Below are 21,752 nucleotides of genomic sequence, written 5' to 3'. Positions count from 1 at the left end.
GAATATTACATGTTAATAACTTGATTGGAATTATAACCTTGAGTTGACAGTTTGATACTTTGAAAATTTTGAGCCAGCCGTAACCACCAAGGGTTGTAGGGTGGGGCTCAAAGGAGTCAGTGCCTAAAACTTCTTCATTTTCCTTGTTTAGAATCAGAGGTGCTAGTTTCAAATACTTTTTAGTCTTAAATCTGTATGCTAGATATTGAATAAGGTGGTTTTATTGTTTTTTGTCACTTTGAATAATATTTCTGTTCATGTTAAAAACAAAATCAACTCTCTGTATAAATATATTAGGTGACCGTTATGGCCCATAGGCCTCTTGTTTGATTTTTGAGGCCCTAATTGGAACTCTGAGTGAACTGTCCCTTAATGCTACCTGGCTGGCAGATTGCTTCACACTGATAACTACATGAGAAAAATCTATACTTTTTATTCAAAATGAATGTGTTGATATTTCATTTACTTAGATAAGTGTCTAGCATGATATGGATGAAATGGTATTCCAACAGTGGAGCCCTACTGTTTCCTATAACAGTGCCCTAGGTATGAGCCCGAGTCTCCACTGTCTGAATCCACTTTCCATTCCACTGCCAGCTCATACATAATGATAAATTGATGCCTTGTCTCAAATTTTCCTAAATGTACATGTATGTTTAAATGCGAATGAATAATCAGCATAGGAATTCTCATGTTTCACTGTAAAATAAACACTATTCAATATCAGCTCAATTCTAATAAAGCAAACATTTTTACAAAAAACAGTTTCTGCGAATGACCCACTATCAACACACAAAAAATCAAGCAGTTCGAATAATTAAAGTATTACTGCCCATTTCATTATTATCCCAGTGATATTCCTTCTATATTTGCATTGTTACTTACATATATAAGTCAATTATAGTTTTTATTTTAAAAAAGGCAAGAAAATTTGGTAAAAAGGTTAGGCTTATGTAAAACTATTTACTTATTAATGATGGGCATAGACATATAGTGATCATGTTTATACAGATTGAGGAATGATTATGTTCGATATTAATGTGATTGTCTGTGTACTGACCTTTGTTTAGGAAATACATGGTATTATATGTATATATATAGATATATGTATTGTATGCATGCTATGATTTGCTATGCTATGTTATGCCTAGTATGTATGCTTTGTATGTACCATATGTATTTGCTTCAAAATGCATCCATCTATCCAGTTGGTCTGCCATTATAAAATGTATCTGAAGATTGACCTCCTGTTACACACGAAATGTGTGTCTGGAGTGAATAAAAAATCTTGAAATCTTGAAGTCTTGGAAATACATTAAATACCGTCAATAATTATATGTGGAAATACAGTGTGCCAAATAATTTAATTAGTTTTATTAGCTCATCTGGTACGAAGTGCCAAGTGAGCTTATGCCGTGGTGCGGCGTCCATCGTCCGTCGTCCGGTGTCAATATTTTACTTTAAATGACTTCTTCTTAATAACGGAAAGGCCTAGGGTGTCGATATTTGGCCCGTAGCATGCTGAGATGAAGGGCTACAAAGTTTGTTCAAATCAATGACCTTCACCCATATTCAAGGTCACAGGAGTCAAATATGCTAAAAACTTAAAACAACTTCTTCTGAATAACCAAAATGCCCAGGGTAATGATATTTGGTCAGTAGCATGCTGAGATGAAGGGCTACAATGTTTGTTCAAATCAATGACCTTCACCCATATTCAAGGTCACAGGGGTCAAATATGTTAAAAACTTACATCATGGAACAGCGGTCACTTTCTTATCCTCAGTTTCACGTTTCAACAAAATGGCTGCCATTTCATGGCCTCGAATTGGTCGAGATTGAAGTATTTATAATAAGAATTGTATGAATGTTATTAGTGAGTGTGAAAGATTATTGCTTATATAGATGCTGTAAATTGTAAATAAATGGATATTTGTAGATCCTCATTTGTTGTCAATTGCAAATGAAATAATAGTTCGGCAATACGTTAACAATTTTTATGATGTATTTTTATTCAAGTAATTAAATAACAAAGTTGCAATTAAGGAACTACGGTAAACCTCTGGTCAGTTCAAACAAAATCAAATAAACAGTGTCAATCCTGTTCGAATTACACGAAATTATAGCCGCTAAAATAAAGAGAAGTTAGAACCATCCGAATCAACATCGGCAAAGATCACGGCAAACAATATCTGACTAACGACGACCTTTTTGCGATGTATGTTTGCAAATCTGGAGATGAATAATGGTATAAAAATCTTTCTTATATTTTCTTGCATATAAATTAATTATTAAGTTCAATTGTTAAGCAGAGACAAACAAGTATGTAGGCCGCAAAGCAGTAGTTGTTTTCTCGAGTATTGACGAAAGTTCAGTTGTACTGATCAGAATGCGGAGTGTGGATTGAAACTGCAATTACGGATTAATAGTTTGATCGTCCACCTGGTCGGATATTTTTGTTTTGGCACATGAATAGGTAATCTATCAATTAAGTTATAAATCAATGATCGGTGGCTCAGGTCGCGATTGTATAATCAAATAGTAATCGTCACAGTATTATCATGACAATACACACATCTGTCAGCGATGTGATGGTAACATTCTGCGCTCTGTGTACTGTTAGGATATTATACATGGACGGGCCTAAAGATGTTTGAATGACGTTTGTACATGCTTACAAATAAGAAACTCAGTTATCGGTGACATGTGGCTTATTCATGTACAAATTGTCCAACAATGGTCGCACACGATTACTACCCGTTATTCAGTAGTTAAACACTGTCGATGCGCAAATAGATAAAGTTTAAGCGAGTTTAGCGAGGCTATTATTGCATCGCCGATAGCCTATCTCGATACCGTAAATTTGCGGGTATGATGCACACTCGGGTATAGTGCGCAGGTACGTTTTTGGTGTCAGATTTGAAAAAAACATAAAATGAAAATAAAATGGTTTTTTCTTTTTGGAAAAAAATCCTAAAAATAAACGGTATCAAACTGGAAAAGTAGCATCAAAGGTACAGTGGAGTCCCTAAGGGAATCCCATGGGATTTTTTTGAAGGAAGCTAGAGGTGGTGATTTTCTTAAAAGTGATGGTGTCCTAAATCAAAAAAAGTTTGTTGTCATTCTGACAACCGAGTCTGGTCAATTTGATGACGTCATCAAAATGGCGGCCATAGCAACAAGATTTTGCGATGGTTCATAAAGGGTAGAAGGTTGTTGTCCAATGATGTTATATGTAAATCCTGCACTTTTATCAATTTTACGCTCCAGCGGAAGTAGTCAAATTTAGGAAATAATCAAAATGGCGGCCATAGCAACCAGATTTTGCAAAAAACTTCTAGCAAAAAAAATCCATTTAGGCATCTATTTCGCAAAATATGTTTTTGTTAAGAGTACAAATTGTGGTTTCATGAAATAATATTATTCATTATAGTATTTGTTCATCACCGAAAGTGGTAAAAATTGAAAAATGGGCAAAATGGCGGCCATAACAATCGATTTCAAACACTAACAGAAAGGCATAATTAATATATTCATAGGTTTTGTCGCAAAAATGGTTCATAAAGGGTAGAAGGTTGTTGCCCAGTGATGTGGCAAGTAAATCCTGCATTTTAATCAATGTTCGCTTCACGGTAAGTGGTAAAATTAAGGAAATAATCAAAATGTCTGTCATAGCAACTGATAAGTTTAAGAAATTTCCTTTAGCAACATGGCATACAAATGTGCATTTCGTTTAAAAATAAACGTTCACAAAATGAAACATATTTACAGTATTTGTCGATGCATTAATGGGAATTCCAAAAAAGTCTTTTGTCCTTGTGAGATTCACATAATCTCTTCCATATCATTGTTTTTACACATCAATCGGCCGAACGGTGTGTTTTCACACTTATCATCATCTGCCTCACAATGGCAAAGTTTGGTACAAAACAAGTTGTTTGATTTGCATTTGCACTTATTTGATGAGCATAGACTTGTTTTACACTTATATAAAATAAGTTCAAACATTGCAGTTGGTGCGGGAGGCAGGGAGTCATGATCGGAACATAACTATCATTTTCCTCTTTCCATCCAAACAAAGTAGGAGATGGAAGCGCAGGGCATGTGACGTCATCATTGAGTCATTTGTCACAAATCTTTCTGGACCAGAAATGATCCATCGAAACAGGCAGTAAAGTTCTGAAGGAATATATTTCCCTGCAAGCAAATCTTCATTGAAGCTTCCAGAGAAATGCCATGGCTCCGACGAAAGGATGCGTTTCCTTATGTTCATTGATACATTGTAAATATCTTTCATGTGAATACTTTCATCAAACTTTTCAGCTTCAAATATTGCCTTTGCTCTGGTTGCTTTGCAAAAAACACGTTCAGCCAAAGGGCTTACTGAATTCCAAATCTGCGATCTCATTGATAAGAAGTTTTTATTAGCGACTTTAGTGGAATGTCCGGAGAAAGGACGCCATTCAACTGTCAACCATTCTTACGTCTTTTGAAGTGTTGCAATACTGAGTATATGTCCATCGTTAAGGAGGTCTTCCACCAGGGTTAGGAACTCTATTTCCGCAGCAATATCTGTGGTGGTACTATCTGTTGTTTGATGCTTTTCTCGCAGTGCATTTGATACCAATGTCGTCCAACAGTTTTTGTGATACATAACATCTAATGCATGGGCATCGGACGGATCTATTGAAGTGCTTAGTCTTACCTTCAATGCAGCATCTGTACCTTTCTCTATGGCTGTCTTCAGGCTTTTTCCAGCTTCCATTGTAGCAACCTGATTATAAATATAGAATCATGCTGTTGAGATGACATGGTGTTTAACATCTGATTAACACATTAAGGCATTTACAGACTGGTCTGTTTCAGAGTGCTGTTTGACTGATCACTGATACTATAAAATGCTAGTATTTTTTAATATTCATATGTATGACAATAACCTTAACAGTGAACAATGAATTAAATCTGATTATGTCTCTAAACTTTATATTGCTTTGCGGACATTAATGAAATACTGTTTCACGGTCTTAAAAATGAAATAACCTGCATATTGCGTGCATTGATTAGACATTGGACATCAATTCATTCAATCACACATGTGCAAGCTAGCGTTTGCTTATTTAACCTTTTATACATGAATACATCTTTCTCATATGGTTTTGTTGAGGATCTTGTGAAACTTTTGTTGAGATTGATGTCCTCATCACACGCTACACCTCGTCTTTTAGTGATGTCTTTTCTAAATCGTTCTTTCGCTCTGTTGATGAGGGTTTTATTAACTGTGTTCTGATAACACGAACGATGCCACATTGCATTATTATCAAACAGAATACGACGTTTCTGATGATAGTCTGGAAAATACTTCAGGGTACCGGTACGTATATACAATCAGAATAGCCCGCTCTTTCTCTGATAACATCCAGCACTTTCTCATGGCTTTTAGGTGCTTCAATCAACGGTTATTCAGTTTTACTTTGACATATTATGCAAGCTACAACTATGTTGACGTATAGTCCACCAAACGTTGTTGTTTTGATATTAGCAGATTGTCTTTAAATAGCCTTCTTTTAGACTAAAATAAAAAATAACAATTATATAATAACATAATAACGTTGTTACACCTTTTAAATAATGTTTATTATTTAGATATTAAATATAGAGGTAAAAGAAGTTTTAAAAAAAATCTGGAATTTTGTTATCCCTGACCGACATTGGTTTGAATCTTACAACCTCCCACAATATTCGCTAACGCCGCCTTACGAGACATTATTACTGATATTACACCTCTTAGTATTCTGTATATGAAACAAACTATTACTAATAAAGCTTATTTAACATGTTTAACATGTAAAATACATGCAAATGATTAACATTAACATGATATCTGATGACAGCAAAAAACCGAACAATGAGCAAAAACACTACTTTTGTTGGACCGTATCCAGTCTTATGTAAAACCAGAAATTGAAATTTACAAAATACTTCTTATAAATATATTACCATAGTGTCTGCTGAGATGAGCAAACTGAAGAACAATACTTAGAAAAGCATTCCTCTTCTGGATTTTCATATTTTCCTAGAGAATAACTTTGACCGGAAGTTATTCTAATAAAATTTCTCGACCGAAACACGGGACACACAGTTCCGGAATTAAAATCCAAAAAATGTTGTTATTTCGTTTATGACCAGTTAAATTTGCCTGAGGCTCGTTACTGTGCGACATATTGATGGAAAGAAACAATAGATCCCTTCGTGTCAACAACTTACATAATTGTCATGTTTATAGTCGTTTGTTTTACGTTTAATCTTATATTTCTTACAGAAATTCCAGTCCTTAATAGATTAAAATAACCATAAAGTTGCATATAAATGTTTTAAGAAAGCGCAAACTTTTTTTTTTAATGTGCAAATATGTGTTTATTAAATAATTTTTGTCACAACACCTAAGCGTTTGTAACTTACGCAGAAAAAATGGTGAATTTAAATAAAAGCAGAATATCTCCGCGGCCATTTTGATGACGTCATAAAACCAACGTGACGCGCATGCGCGACTGACAACAATCATTTTCTTTAATTATATAAGTACTCTATCTATACTATCAACTTATTATGGTCTCTTGCTTTCTTCAAAAAATGCCCACGGGAGCAAAATTTCTGCCCTTAGGGACTCCACTAGTAGCTTGGTGTTTATAACGCCGATTAATTAACGATTGATTGATTGGAGGTCTCCCTCCGTACCGCTTGGTGGACGAATCCTGCAGAAACCAAACGAAGAAAGTGTAGCCTTTCTGATGCCAGAGAATCGCCACTCAACTTATGTTTCGACATCTCAGCGGTTTTCTCATAATTACGAAAATGTAGTGTTTCAATTATAGGCTCCGTTAGTTCTGGGTTTTTTTTTTTACGAAATGTTAGGCCTAGTCAGTAGTGTGCATTTTTTTCCCGGCTCACTTTCATGTTGACGTGATCGATAACCTCGTGAATTATTTCAATATTATGAAGCATCATAAAAATAGTGTATTCTGCTTTTATTTATTTCCTTCGTTTAGATTTGAAGGGGATGTGTTGAATGTCCATGCTTCTAGTATAAACATATTTTTTATAATCCCTTTCAGTCAAATCAGTCTGTAGTTCTAACATTGCAGTGGGGCTTCACACCACGGCGCATGTTAAGGAGTGAAAACAACACGTTCCATCGATCGCGACTGCAAGTAATTTCAATTAATTTGCAGTAGAGCTATTGTTAATCGGTAATCACTGATGGAGTGTGAGCTAATTACGGGAATGTAATTTGTATTAACTGTGGCGTTGATTAGTGTCAATAATTTTCGCTGAAGCATGGCAATCCTACCTCCGGGATCAGGCGCCACGGTATGCCCTCCGATCAACTTACCTGTAAAAATGTTACGTGACCAGCTAGTGTTTGTTGCCAAATCAGCAGTCATGACCACAGATTACCGATTTTAATCATTTAAGAGAAGGTACAAATTGTGTTGCCAAAAAATTTCATTCTTTGTTGTTATTTTTATCTACAATCTTATCATATCCTCGGGTTACCGGTTTCCACGCACTTAAGAAGCAACCGCGATTTTTGTACTCATATCGGCAGAAAACGGTTGAATTTACGGATGACTATCATAAACATGTATACAATCTACTAATGGAAACAAAAAACTAGCAACATAAAAGTGTAATTTGAAAAAATCAGAACAAACAATTATTAATAAATTTTTCCCGTCGGAAGAAGCCGTCATATGTTTCCGTGTCTATTTTGATTTAGTGTTCAAAGAAAGATAACTCGAATACACTAAAAATAAATTCTCTACAATGATCTGCACGAACAAAAGCTTCGTTGGGAATAAAAAAAAAATCTTTGATCGTCAAATTAATTATCAGAACATTTTGTTTTAAATCTCACATTTTTAATTGATTTTTCAAGATGTCAAATTGAACTAATTCATGTAATTTTATAAATGTATTTCTTATATTTATTTAGTTATAATATAGAATCTGTTGATATTTTTTTTCTGCAGTCGTATATCGGTTTTGGTTGATGGTAAGTTATTTCTCATTTTGTTCTGTTTGAAATTGGTGAAAATTGGAAGTTCATTATATTACAAGGTTACCGTTTCATTGAAAACACTGTTTATCGATATAAGAATGGCTTCTTCGCTCTTCGGAAGTGGAAAAGAATCGTCGAGGAGATGTGACCTCATTTGCATACGACATTTTCGTACGTTTGTCAGACTACAAGAGAGACTGGTTCATGAATGAAATATATCACTGTATTTTCAGGTATGGGTTCATTTTGAGCAAGATAAAAAGTGCATTAAGCAAAACTGCATATTCATGCATGTTTTTTAATCGGTGATTATTTCTTATGTTTTCAGGCCGAACTTCCGGTAATTTTTGTGACAGTTTACAGACGATAACCAAACGTCTAAAATATCCTTGTGTTGTGTCCAGCAGGTCACGTAGTTACGAGATATAGTTTGATAAAGTGGCTGCGCGGAAATACATAACGCGCGTAAACTGATGTCTAGACGATATATGACCGACGACTCAAAATAAAACTATTTGAAGGGAGGTAATCCAATATGGTGGACCAGAAACTCGAGAACGTTAACCCAAGAATGACTTGTTCCTGCATATAGTGTGCACCCCCTTTTTGACATGACAATATTTACCCCAAAAAGTGTGCACTATACGCGCAAATTTGCGGTAAATAATTACATAATTTCAGTACTCAAATTGTGTGTTTGAATAGTCCTAAACGTGTGTAAGCAGGCTAGGGTTCGAACTATCACTAGACAGAAAATTATTATTTTTATTGTTCAAAAAGTGTGTTTGAACTATCTGCCTATTCAAACTGACTGGAGGTTTACTGTATTTTGTTTTGTAACATTTCGCATTCAATTACAATTTAAATGACGTAACTAACAGCTCTCTTTATAGATTATTTCTGATGGTAAAAAATTGTAAATAAACGTATTATCTTTAAACTTTTCTTTTTTTATGAGAAAATAAATTTATTACCTCATAAACAAAGAAAAGTTAAAAGATAATCCTTAAATACATGTGCAAAATTTATTGCAAGCAACAAAGTTCATATACTGTACAAAAAGGCATTGGAGCATCCCATGCATGACCATTTTAAAGAAGTTTCACTGTATTATTGCAAACCAATATTTTTCTTTGTTAAATCACAGCAACAAATAACATGTATTACATGTAGCATACCACAATTGTAACACAGCTGATTATTAGGTCCATTGGCCTCTTGTCATTTGTACAACCATTTTAAGTTATATCAAAGGTCAATATATATATCGCCCAAGGAAAATCAAATGGATTTTTTAATGCATATTGATATTAATGTTGCAAGGAGAAGCTAAAGCATTTGCATTTCAAAATTAATTGAACATATATTCGTAAGATTTAAAAAGCATTTGGAAGATTACAATTCTATCATACAATGTAAATACTGTAAAACATCTATTATGTTATCATTGCTAAACACTCACTTAAGTTTATTAAATAAAATATTATGTTCTTGAAGTCCATTTGTGTATTTCATGTAATATTTACAAAAAACTAGAGCAGGTGATGAGCAGTGGGCCTCTTGTTTCTATGCATACTTATGATTTTCTGATATCCTATCCATTCCAGCCCTTTGAGCCATGTACCACAGGTTAATCTTGGAAACACAGTGAAAGTCTCTGAATTTTCTCAGAACTATCTAACACCTCTGACGTCACAGAAAGATGGAAACCTGGTTGTTTTCCTACAGGAAAAGGTAAGATTATATACATTCTGTGATAATTAAAACTTTTACTTATATTAATGAGGTTGATACATTTTTTGGTCCACGATGATGAAGTTCAGCTAATGCATTTTAGAAAATGTAGATTTGATATCATCTTTTCGTGATCATGCACAGCAAAAGTATAATACAATTAGCATACTGTAAAGTATAAAACAATCAGTGTTATGTATAATACAATCAGTGTTAAATATAAAACAATCAATGTCAAATATAAAACAATAAGTGTTATGTATAAAACAATAAGTGTTATGTATAAAACAAGAGGCCCAGAGGGCCTGTATCACTCACCTGAATATGTTTAAAATAATTGGTATGAAGTAAAGAATTTGCTATGTTTCCCCTATTGGGCCCCACCCTTCTGCCCCCAAGGGAGCCACACTCACTGTTTATACATTATTGAGTCCATTTTGCCCAAGATCCTCCAAACAAAATTGGGAAAAAATCCCTTAATCCCTATGGTAGAAGAAGGATTTTAAAAGTTTACCTCTATTTCCCCTATTGGGCCCCGTCCTTCTGCCCCCTTGGAGACCCTACCCACTGCTTATACAAAATTGAGTCCCCTTGGCCCAAGGATGCTCCAGACTAAATTAGGATAAAATCCCTTAATCCCTATGGTAGAAGAAGGATTATAAAGTTTTTAGCTCTATTTCCCCTATTGGGCCCCGCCACTCAGGCCCAATGGGGGCCAGACCCACGGTTTATACAGAATTGGTTCCCCTTCACCCAAGGATACTCCGCAACAAATATGGACCAAATCCTTTCCCCTATGTTTCCCCTATCGGGCCCCGCCCCTGGGGGGCCAGACCCACGGTTTATGCAAAATTGATTCCCCTTGGGCCAAGGATGCTCCAGACTAATCAAGGATAAAATCCCTTGATCCCTAGGGTAGTAGAAGGATTTTGAAGGTTTTACCTCTATTTCCCCTATTGGGCCCGCCCATCTGCCCCCAGGGGGGCCACAACCAACATTTATACAAAATTGAGTCCCCTTGGACTAAGGATGCTCCAGATCAAATTTAGTCAAAATCTACTTGGCCGTTCAGGACTAGTAGCGTTTTAAAGAAAAAGTTGACAGACGACGGACGCTGCGGTATGGCATAAGCTCACCATGATTCTTTGGACCAGGTGAGCTAAAAATCAGTGTTAAGTATAAAACAATCTGTGTTAACTATAAAAAAATCAGTGTTAAATATAAAACAATTGGTGTTATGTATAAAACAATCAATGTTAAATATAGAACAATCGGTGTTAAGTATAAAACAATCAGTGTTAAGTATAAAAAAATCAGTGTTAAGTATAAAACAATCAATGTTAAGTATGAAACAATGAGTGTTAAGTATGAAACAATGAGTGTTAAGTATAAAACAATCAATGTTAAATATAAAACATTCAGTGTTAAGTATGAAACAATCAGTGTTAAGTATGAAACAATGAGTGTTAAGTATGAAACAATCAGTGTTAAGTATAAAACAATCAATGTTAAATATAAAACATTCAGTGTTAAGTATGAAACAATCAGTGTTAAGTATGAAACAATCAGTGTTAAGTATGAAACAATGAGTGTTAAGTATTAAACAATGAGTATAGTATAAAGTATAAAACAATCTGTATACTGTTAATATAAAACAATCAGTATCCTGTTAATATAAAACAATCAGTTTACTGTTAATATAAAACAATCTGTATACTGGTAATATAAAACAATCTGTATACTGTTAATATAAAACAATCGGTATCCTGTTAATTTAAAACAATCAGTATACTGTTAATATAAAACAATCAGTATCCTGGTAATATAAAACAATCTGTATACTGTTAATATAAAACAATCTGTATACTGTTAATATAAAACAATCTGTTTACTGTTAATATAAAACAATCAGTATACTGTTAATATAAAACAATCAGTATCCTGTTAATATAAAACAATCAGTATACTGTTAATATAAAACAATCAGTATCCTGGTAATATAAAACAATCTGTATCCTGGTAATATAAAACAATCTGTATACTGTTAATATAAAACAATCGGTGTACTGTTAATTCTTATTTATTTGAGATGTAATACGACATTGGATTGGTAATTCAAAATGACAGTAGTTTAACCACGATTATACTATTTAGCATACAGTAAATTATAAGACAATTGGCGTACTGTAAAGTATACAATATTTAGCATACAGTAAATTATAAGACAATTAGCATACTGTAAAGTATAAAATAATTAGCATACAGTAAATTATAAAACAATTGGCATACTGTAAAGTATAAAATAATTAGCATACTGTAAATTATAAAACAATCAGCATACAGTAAATTATAAAACAATAAGTGTACTGTAAAGTATGAAACAAATCGGCATACTGTAAAGTATAAAAAAAAATAGTGCAGTGTAAATTATTAAACAAATCGGCATACTGTAAAGTATAAAAAAAATAACATACTGTAAAGTATAAAACAATTAACATACTGTAAATTATAATACAATTAACATACTCTAAATTATAAATCAATTAGCGTACTGAAAAGTATAAAACAATCAACATACAGTAAATTATAAAAAAATTAGCGTACTGAAAAGTATGAAACAAATCATCATACCGTGAAATATTAAACAAATCAGCGACTGTAAATTATTAAGCACTAAGTGCACTGTATAAAAGTTAAAGTATAACACAAATCTGCATACTGTTAAGTTTGAAACCAATTGGCATATTGTAAAGTGTAAAACAATCAACATAATGTAAACTATAAACCAATCAGTGTTTTGTTTAATAGGTGGTTGGGTGGTGCAGTGAATAGTGTACTTTCTTTTCACCAAGATGACTTGGGTTCGAATATTCAAGGTCACAGGGCGTCATAAAAAAACGACTTCTTCTGAATAACTAAAAGGACCAGGGTGATGATATTTGGCCAGCAGTGTGCTGGCATGAAGAGCTACCAAGTTTGTTGAATAAATGACCTTCGCCCATATTCAAGGTCACAGGGGTCTTGTTTTCAGGTACTTGGGTTCCATCCCATATTAAAAAAACCTGCACGCCACCATCCAGGCCAACAAGAATGATTAATATAAGTTATTGGAAATTGTTTCTCAATTATTGTAAACTATATAAAGTTTAAAAATCAGGGTAAACAACACCGGTTTTCTCCCTTTACTGGATATGAAACATTAGTTTTCTGCCATAACTGGTTATAATAAAGTGAGTTTTCTCTCTTTACTGGGTATGATTAAACAAGGTTTCTCCCTTTACTGGGTAATGATAACATGAGGTTCCTCCTTTTACCGAGTATTATAAAATGTATTTCCTTTCATTTACAGTTAAGTCTCCAAGACTTTACAAAGTATGCAGATGTTTACAATTCCTTCAGTGATGGTGGAGCATTTAAAAATGTCAAGGTGAGGAATTTTTTTTTAAGAAAAATGATGAGTCTTGAGTGCAAAATTTTCTTTTAGTAATATATTGACTTCTGACTTTCTGACAAGGTAAAACATTATATTGAGCTTCAAGGACAACATATTACTGGTAGTGTTTCTTCAGTAGTTAGTTTTAGACCAAAAAAATCATAGCTGTGCATATTGCCTTCATTCAAAACTTAGAGAAACTTTGACTGGAAGCATCCCTAGGTAGTGGGGATTCAAATTTGTACAAATGGTGGGGCTGACCCTCCAAGGGGCTGAGGGGTAGGGCTAAAAGGGGTCAATTTGGATATATTGCTTTAAGCAACTTCTCCTCTGGAACTTAATGATGGATATAAACCATATTGTACTGGAAGCATTCCTAGGCACTGGGAATTCAAAATTTTACAAATGGTGGGGCTGACACCCCAGGGGGCGGAGGGGCGGGGCCAAAAGGGGACAATTTGGCTATATTGCTAAAGTGACTTCTTCTGTAGAACTATGCACTGGATATCAATCATATTTGGTCAGAAGCATTCATGGGAGGTTGGGATTCAAAAGTGTACAAATGGTGGGGCTAACCCCGCATGGGACTGAGGGGCGGGGCCAAAAAAGGATATTTGGCTATATTGCTTTAAGCGACTTTTCTTCTCTGGAACTATGAGATTGATATCAACCATATTTGACTGGATGCATCCCTAGGTAGTGGGGCTGCAAAAATTTACAAATGGTGGGACTGACCCCCCTAGGGGTCTGAGGGGCATGGCCAAAGGGGGGGGGGGGCAATTTGGCTATATTGCTATAAATGACTTCTTCTGGAGAACTATGAACTGGATATCAATCATATTTGGTTGGAAGCATTCATGGGAGACAGGGATTCAAGTTGTACAAGTAGTGGGGCTGAACCCCCTTGGCTAAAGGGCGGGGCAAAAAATAGTGTATTGCTTGGAAGTGGTTGAGATCCCCACCATATTACCATATATACAATTGCTGAGTATGAAGAGAAGAATGCACATATGCTTCCAGGATTGCTCAGGGGTCTGGCCCCACCCTTGGAGACATAGTCCCTGGGTCATAACTTTGAAACGGTTGAGATCCCCACCCAAAATGGAATATACAAATGCTAGGCATAAAAAGACGAATGCAGTCATGATATAAGAATTGACCCCAGGGTCTGCCCCACCCTTGGAGACTTAACCCCTGGGTCACAACTTTGAAACGGTTAAGATCCCCACCCCAAAACTATATATACAATTGGTGGGCATAATGAAACGAATGACGCCATAATATTATAATTGATCGTGGGGTCTGGCCACAACCCCAGTGACCTAGTTTCTGAATCACACCCACCCCATAATCATACATAAAATTGCTGGGTATGAACAATCTAATACAGGTATGATACAAGGATTGGCCTTGGGGGCTGGCCCATTTCCTTGGATCTTATTTGGAGAATATTTTAACATGATTACTTTTGATATCCAGGTGAGCGATACAGGCCCTCTTGGCCTCTTGTTCAATTTCCATTGGAAGTAATTCAATTTGGGTTAGGATTATCACTTTTGGATAGCAGTTTGATGGTATGCACATATCAGCCCTGACTGACCCCCAAGGGCTGATGGGTGGGGCCACAACTGATCAAATTGATCAAATTGACTGAAATTTCGAAATCTTCTTATCAAGACCCAGATATGGTACAATCAAATACTCTTCAAAGATGGAAGGGTTTTAAGGTGTTCTACCAAAATTGTGAATATTTTGACCCTAGGCTCTCATGTTTACCCCAGGGGAAGGCGGGAGGGGGAGGGGGGGCAAAATTTATTATGGTTTATATTGGCAAATGATAAATGATACTTTTGATATTACATGTTGATAACTTGATTTGAATTATAACCCTGAGTTGACAGTTTGATACTTAGAAAATTTTGAGCCAGTCCTTCCCCCAAGGGCTATAGGGCATGGCCCAAAGAATTAGTCAGTGTGCTAAAATTTCTTCATTTTCCTTATTAACAATCATAGGTGCTAGTTTCAAATACTTTTCAGTCTTAAATCTGTATGCTAGATATTGAATAAGGTGGTTTTATTGTTTTTTTGTCACTTTGAATAATATTTCTGTTCACAAAAATCAACTCTCTGTATAAATGTATTGGAACTCAGGTGACCGTTATGGCCCATAGGCCTCGCGTCTTGTTTTAGGTTACAACCAATATTAAAAATCCAAATATGTTAAAGTTAAATATTGCCACCTATTTGAAGAAATATATCTAAATGAGGACAGTTATGAAGGATGGGGGACTTTCCGATAAACATTTTTGTGAGATGTATTTGCTGAGGAGAGCCTTCACCCCTACCCTGGTCTTAACCGTCCAAGATCACTGGCATAACTGTTTGTGTATCAAATATCAGATTAACTCTTTCACCACTAAGTAACTTTACATAGTAACTACCACTCAACACTAAGTAACTTTCAGTTAATAAGTCAGATTAATTAATTAAACATTTCAGCATCATAACTTCACCATTTAATATCTGATTCTCGCATGTCATATACCAAAATTTACATAATAGTCACGGGATTATATCTATGATGTCAACTCAGATGTTTAAAGTGTCTAACAGGTGTTATAAAGGTTAGTTACAGGTTATTTGTATACCTTTTTACTGGTATGAGTTCAATATATATATTTCTTAGTTGTTTCCTCTGCAATTAATGTTTAAAATAAAACAAAGACAATTTTCTAAGCTCAACTCATCTTATTACCTTGTATTTTGTAATGTATTCACAGGTAAATCTCGTTAACATCCATCATGTAGAATCAAGGTACAGTTCCAAAGATTCATGAATAAACTGATTGAAAATATCAGCTTTCTTTTTCAATTGTTCAATTAATTCATAACAAGTGTTTTAGTCCATATCCTACAGGTAAACAAAATAGTCAGGTAAGCCCAGGTGTGCTTCGAAAGCTCGTTAGCGTCCCTGTGTATGTAGTCTGCTGCCAAAAATACACTTTTGTGTGAAAATCACGGTAACATGTGCTGTGTGCATTACAGCACAAGGCAACATCACATTTCTCACAAGCCATGGTTGTTTTTGAGCGTTTGTAGGGATTGTCCTTTACTGTAGAACCCGGGTGACTGGCCATGTAGTTTCTATGCTTCCTGTTGCACACAACACAAAGGCGGTCTTTTCCTCCTGCGGCGATGGGCAAGTGATCATTACCATCTAGTCTTGCATCGTTGTTTGCATCAGATCTAGGGCTCTTGAAACACTTTCTGGACACATTTCTGAATTCTCCAATAAGACTGTGGGCCAGCTCCAGTTTGAAGGTCATAAAATCTCTTTTCCTGTGATTTGCGGGAATCTGATTGATGAAGTTACCTTCAATAATGTATGCATTATAAGCAGCACATTCCCTCAGTTTCACTTCAATCGTGCGATACCACCTCATGCATTTCTTGGATTTGTTGATACGAGTCATTTGGTCGAGTCGGTCTACTCCACCCATGTACTGGGCATAAGCTGCCTGGACAGGTGTGGACTTGAGCTGAGCTTCTGTGCCATCCTTGTTCTTCCTTCTTGTCACCAGCTGATCATCCTCTGGGTCATGGAATGTGGACAAGTAGTAGACCACTCTGTTATCTTTCCACCATGTAGCCAACAGATTACCATTCATCAGCCAATCAGAATTTCCCCTTTCAATCTTTTTCTCATCAGATTTCTTGACTACAAGTTTTTTCGGGTATCCTTTCCGGTTGCATCGAATTGTAACACAGAGGTAAGTGTTCCTGGACAACAAATAGTCTGCCAAAAGCGGACTGGTATAAAAGTTATCTGTGAATATCACATGCCCCTTCATTTCTAGAAACTTTGTCACCTCGATCACAACTCTGGAGGACAGTCCAAACACTTTGTTCACAATGTCTGCATTTTTCCCAACATACACCTCATAGTTCAAACAGTAAGCTGAAACTGCATCAGTCGTCACCCATAACTTTATTCCGAACTTTACTGGCTTGTCCTTCATATATTGTTTCATGCCCAGGCGGCCTTTGAATGGAACCATTGCTTCATCTACAGATATTTCCCTATGAGGCAAATACTCCCTCTGAAATGCCTGTCTACAATGATCCAGCATGAATCGTATCTTATGGAGTTTATCATTAGCATTTGCACCTGTATCATCGCTGAATTGAAGGTATTTCTTGATTTGGATAAATCGGTCACGGGACATTACTTCTCCAAGTTTTGAACCAACCAGCCAAATGTTAGTATTTTCTGTCCAGTACAGTTCATCACGTTCAAATTGCATTATTTCCATCAATATCAAAATGCCGTAATATGCTTTCATTTCGGGTAGTGTTACCGGTGTCCAAATACCTTTGTCACCCCCATGTCTCCGTTTCGTTTCCGCATTCAGATTTGTAAAATTCACAATTTCTTCAAACAGTTCATCACTGTAAAACAACTGGAAATAATCAAGTGCTGATTAAGCTCATGAACGAAAACAGATAGAACGTTCATATTTCAGTATGTGAAAGAGGACAACGTGTACATCGTACACAAACAAATTCATGATCGTAATATCAAAGGTCAAGGTCACAGATCTATAAATAGAGTTTTTAAAAACGTTTTTAGAACGTCCATAACTGCATGTACTGCATGTACGCTTGCATACTTCATGTAGATCTTCGACATGTTATCAGAGAATATGTCTGGTTCAAAACCTTGCTATGGGGTCAAAAAAAGGTAAAAAATGAAAATCTCAAAAATAGTTTTTTTTGCATCATATATTAAAAAGCATGATCTAAGGATGGTGTGTGGAAAGTTTCAATGTATGCCATTCTGAAAATGCTCATTTTCCCGCCAAAATTCAAAATTTTCATAAAAATGCATTTTAGTCTTCTTCTCTGTCATCAAGACACATACAGAGTTGATATTTGGCACATCTATAGTATGTATGTTTGGCTTCATACAGACTTCAGCCTTTTGACCTTGACCTTCATTCAAGGCAACAAGGGGTCAAATAATCAAAATTTGATCAAAATTCTTCCAAAAACGTTTATTGTGCAGTTCCAAGGTCACTGCATCATGATGCATATCATTAAACATGTGAAATCTACAAAATATCTCTTAAAATGACATAACTTTTTCTTGTTCTTATTATTATTCTTCCTTACATAGTGGAGTCTGTATCTTTTGATTGGTATAGTAAAGGTTTATAGTCTTTTAGGTATGTTGTAGGCCAAGGTCTGAAGATGATCAAGCAACATTTTCAAGTTGGTCAAAAATCCAAAATGGCCACCATGACATCATAGGTTAAAATCTTTAAAACCACTACAACTTGGAAACCGTTAATTGTACAGAATTTGTCCAGATAATTTCCATATCCAACTTTTTCTCATCATATAGTAATACAAAATATTTCAAATAAAAAGCTCGCTGTTTGGTCAAAGGTCACCATTTTCTAAAAAACATTTATTTTTACTTTTGTTTTAAAAATTATTCTACAGGTCGATGTAGGATGTGATGTCATTCGTATGAATTTGATGTCTTTCTGTAACATTTACTGTTAACGTTGTACGCCATTTTGAAATATTTTCTTTGATCTTTAAAAAATATCGCAATATTTTAAAACGTGTTTTACTCCAATATCAATGACAAATATTTCATTTAGCTGTATTGGAAACGGTTAAGGTTACAAGTATGAAATTTGTATGAGGTGAGCGATACAAGCGCATTGGGCCTTTTGTTGTTACAAACCCTCGTGAAGAGTTTTGTGATTAACCGTGTTATACCTTTATATTGTAACAGGCCCTAATGGATGAAAACTTCTCTGTCCAACTACCTGCAGTTAGTTCACCAGAAAGGGCACTGGACATGCTAAAGAAGGCTTTCAAGGGGAATGTTCATGATGTCACAATCCCAGCAGATGTTAATGGCCTTAACCTGGGGTCAAGTGTCACGAACTTGATAATAGTTCATTTGACCCCAGCAAGTGGTGTTCAGTCTGAAGAAGAAACTATTGCAAGCAATGGTATGTTTAGTAACTGTGTTATAAATAATGGATAAGCATTCTATTACTATTATTATATGTCATTGAGAAATGTTAGAAATTGTTTCCTAAGTTACTTGCTATATAATCTTGATTTTTCCCATATTAATGAAAGTATCAATGGGAGAAAGTTTGCTTACATGCCGAGTGATGGTCATGAAACTATGGCCATTCATTTGAAGTCATTGTTTTTACTACCCAAATTTTACAACAGCCAGTTCATACACTAATTTGGAAAACTGAGCATCCATCATCCATCGTCGAATGTTCCTACACTAATTACAGGTAAGGTGTTGGCTGTATGCTAGGTGAGATTTTGTGTCACAATATTGAGAACAATAGGATTTGATTACAGGTAAAACTATAGTCTGTACTATATATATAGTCTGACCATATGAATATGAACGTAAACATAGGATTGATTTCACATTTTTGAATTATTAGGTCACCTGAGCTTTAGCTCAAGTGACCTATTGCTATCCGTCTTCGTCCGTCGTCGTCCATCGTCCGTCGTCCGTTAACATTTTACATTTTCAACTTAAGCTGAAATTCTGGCAAAGGGATTTCATTAATATTTCATGGGAAGGTTACTGAAATCTCCCTGACGAAGTGTTGCTATTTTTCGGGTCAATCAGAAATCCAATATGGCCACCACGGCCGCCATTTTGAAAAACTATTTCAAACTTAAAGTCAAATTCTGCTGGGCCGATTGAACTGAAACTTTGTAGGAATGATCGACTCAGATCATGGTCCTGACAAAGTGTTCTTATTTTTTTGGTCCATCAGAAATCCAATATGGCCGCCACGGCCGCTATTTTGAAAAACTATTTCAAACTTAAAGTCAAGTTCTGCTGGGCCGATTGAACTGAAAGTTGGTAGGAATAATCGACTCATGGTCCTGACAAAGTGTTGTTATTTTTTGGGTCCATCAGAAATTCAATATGGCCGCCATTTTGAAAAACTATTTCAAACTTTAAGTCAAGTTCTGCTGGGCCGATTGAACTGAAAGTTGGTAGGAATGATCGACTCATGGTCCTGACAAAATTTTGTTATTTTTCGTGTCAATCAGAAATCCAACATGGCCACCACGGCCGCCATTTAAAGTCAAGTTCTACTTGGCCGATTGAACTGAAACTTTGTAGGAATGATCGACTCGTGGTCCTGACAAAATTTTGTTATTTTTCCGGTAGATCAGAAATACAATTTTGCTGCCATGGCCGCTATTTGAAAATACCTATTTCAAACTTAAAAACAAGTTCTAATAGGCCGATCTAACTGAAAATCGGTCTAGGAATGATCAGCTCATGGTCCTGACAAACTTAAGTTAACGTTATACTTAACAATTCTTAAGTTGAATTGGTACATATTTCAACAACAAAAATAAATACTGTAGGACTCAGGTGACCGTTAAGGCCCATTGTATTTATTTATGATATTGTTCCACTTTATGTATTAAAGTCTTCATCATAATGATAGGGAATTTCAGATTAAATGTCCTAACTTAACATATTATTTCTCTGCTCAAACATCCTTATACCATTTTTAGCTCACCTGGCACGAAGTGCCAAGTGAGCTTATGCCGTGGTGCGGCGTCCGTCGTTCGGCGTCAATATTTTACTTTAAACGACTTCTTCTTAATAACAGAAAGGCCTAGGGTGATGATATTTGGCCAGAAGCAAACTGGGATGAAGGGCTACCAAGTTTGTTCAAATAAATGACCTTCATCTATTTTCAAGGTCACAGGGGTCAAATATGTTTAAAACTTTAAACAACTTCTCAATAATCAAACTGCCCAGGGAGATGATATTTGGTCAGTAGCATGCTAGGGTGAAGGGCTACCAAGTTTGTTCAAATGAATGACCTTCACCCATATTCAAGGTCACAGGGGTCAATTGTCTTAAAAAACCTTTAAATAACTTCTTCTGAATAACCAAAATGCCTAGGGTGATGATATTGGGCCAGTAGCATGCTGAGATGAAGAGCTACAAATTTTGTTCAAATGAATGACCTTCACCCATATTCAAGGTCACAGGGGTCAAATATGTTAAAAACTTAAAACAACTTCTTCCGAATAACCAAAATGCCCAGGGTGATGATATTTGGCCAGTAGCTAGCTGTGATGAAGGGCTACCAAGTTTGTTCAAATAAATGACCTTCACCCATATTCATGGTCAAAGGGGTCAAATATGTTAGAAACTTTAAACAATTTCTTCTGAATAACCAAAATGCCCAGGGTGATGATATTTGGCCAGTAGCTAGCTGTGATGAAGGGCTACCAAGTTTGTTCAAATAAATGACCTTCACCCATATTCAAGGTCACAGGGGTCAAATATGTTAAAAACTTTAAATAAACTTCTTCTCAATAACAAAAATGCCCAGGGTAATGATATTTGGCCTGTAACATGCTGATATAAAGGGCTACAAAGTTTGTTCAAATAAATGACCTTCACCCATATTCAAGGTCACAGGGGTCAAATAT

At 35.5% G+C, this 21,752-nt stretch overlaps 1 protein-coding gene across 1 annotated transcript in view; it reads left to right on the top strand.

Moving 5' to 3' along the window:
• LOC110463780 (V-type proton ATPase subunit S1-like) overlaps positions 1–21,752 on the top strand; it is a 75,665-nt gene that overhangs the window by 27,194 nt on the left and 26,719 nt on the right. The window contains exons 2-4 of the mRNA XM_021518638.1: positions 9,667–9,793; positions 13,143–13,220; positions 19,033–19,255. Coding sequence (XP_021374313.1) covers positions 9,667–9,793; positions 13,143–13,220; positions 19,033–19,255 — 428 coding nt within the window. The remainder of the gene's footprint in view (positions 1–9,666; positions 9,794–13,142; positions 13,221–19,032; positions 19,256–21,752) is intronic.

This window comes from Mizuhopecten yessoensis, unplaced genomic scaffold, assembly GCF_002113885.1.
Source record: "Mizuhopecten yessoensis strain PY_sf001 unplaced genomic scaffold, ASM211388v2 scaffold10929, whole genome shotgun sequence".
Classification (NCBI taxonomy): domain Eukaryota; kingdom Metazoa; phylum Mollusca; class Bivalvia; order Pectinida; family Pectinidae; genus Mizuhopecten; species Mizuhopecten yessoensis.
Note: the sequence above shows the minus strand (reverse complement) of the source record. Positions and strands in the feature narration are given on the sequence as shown.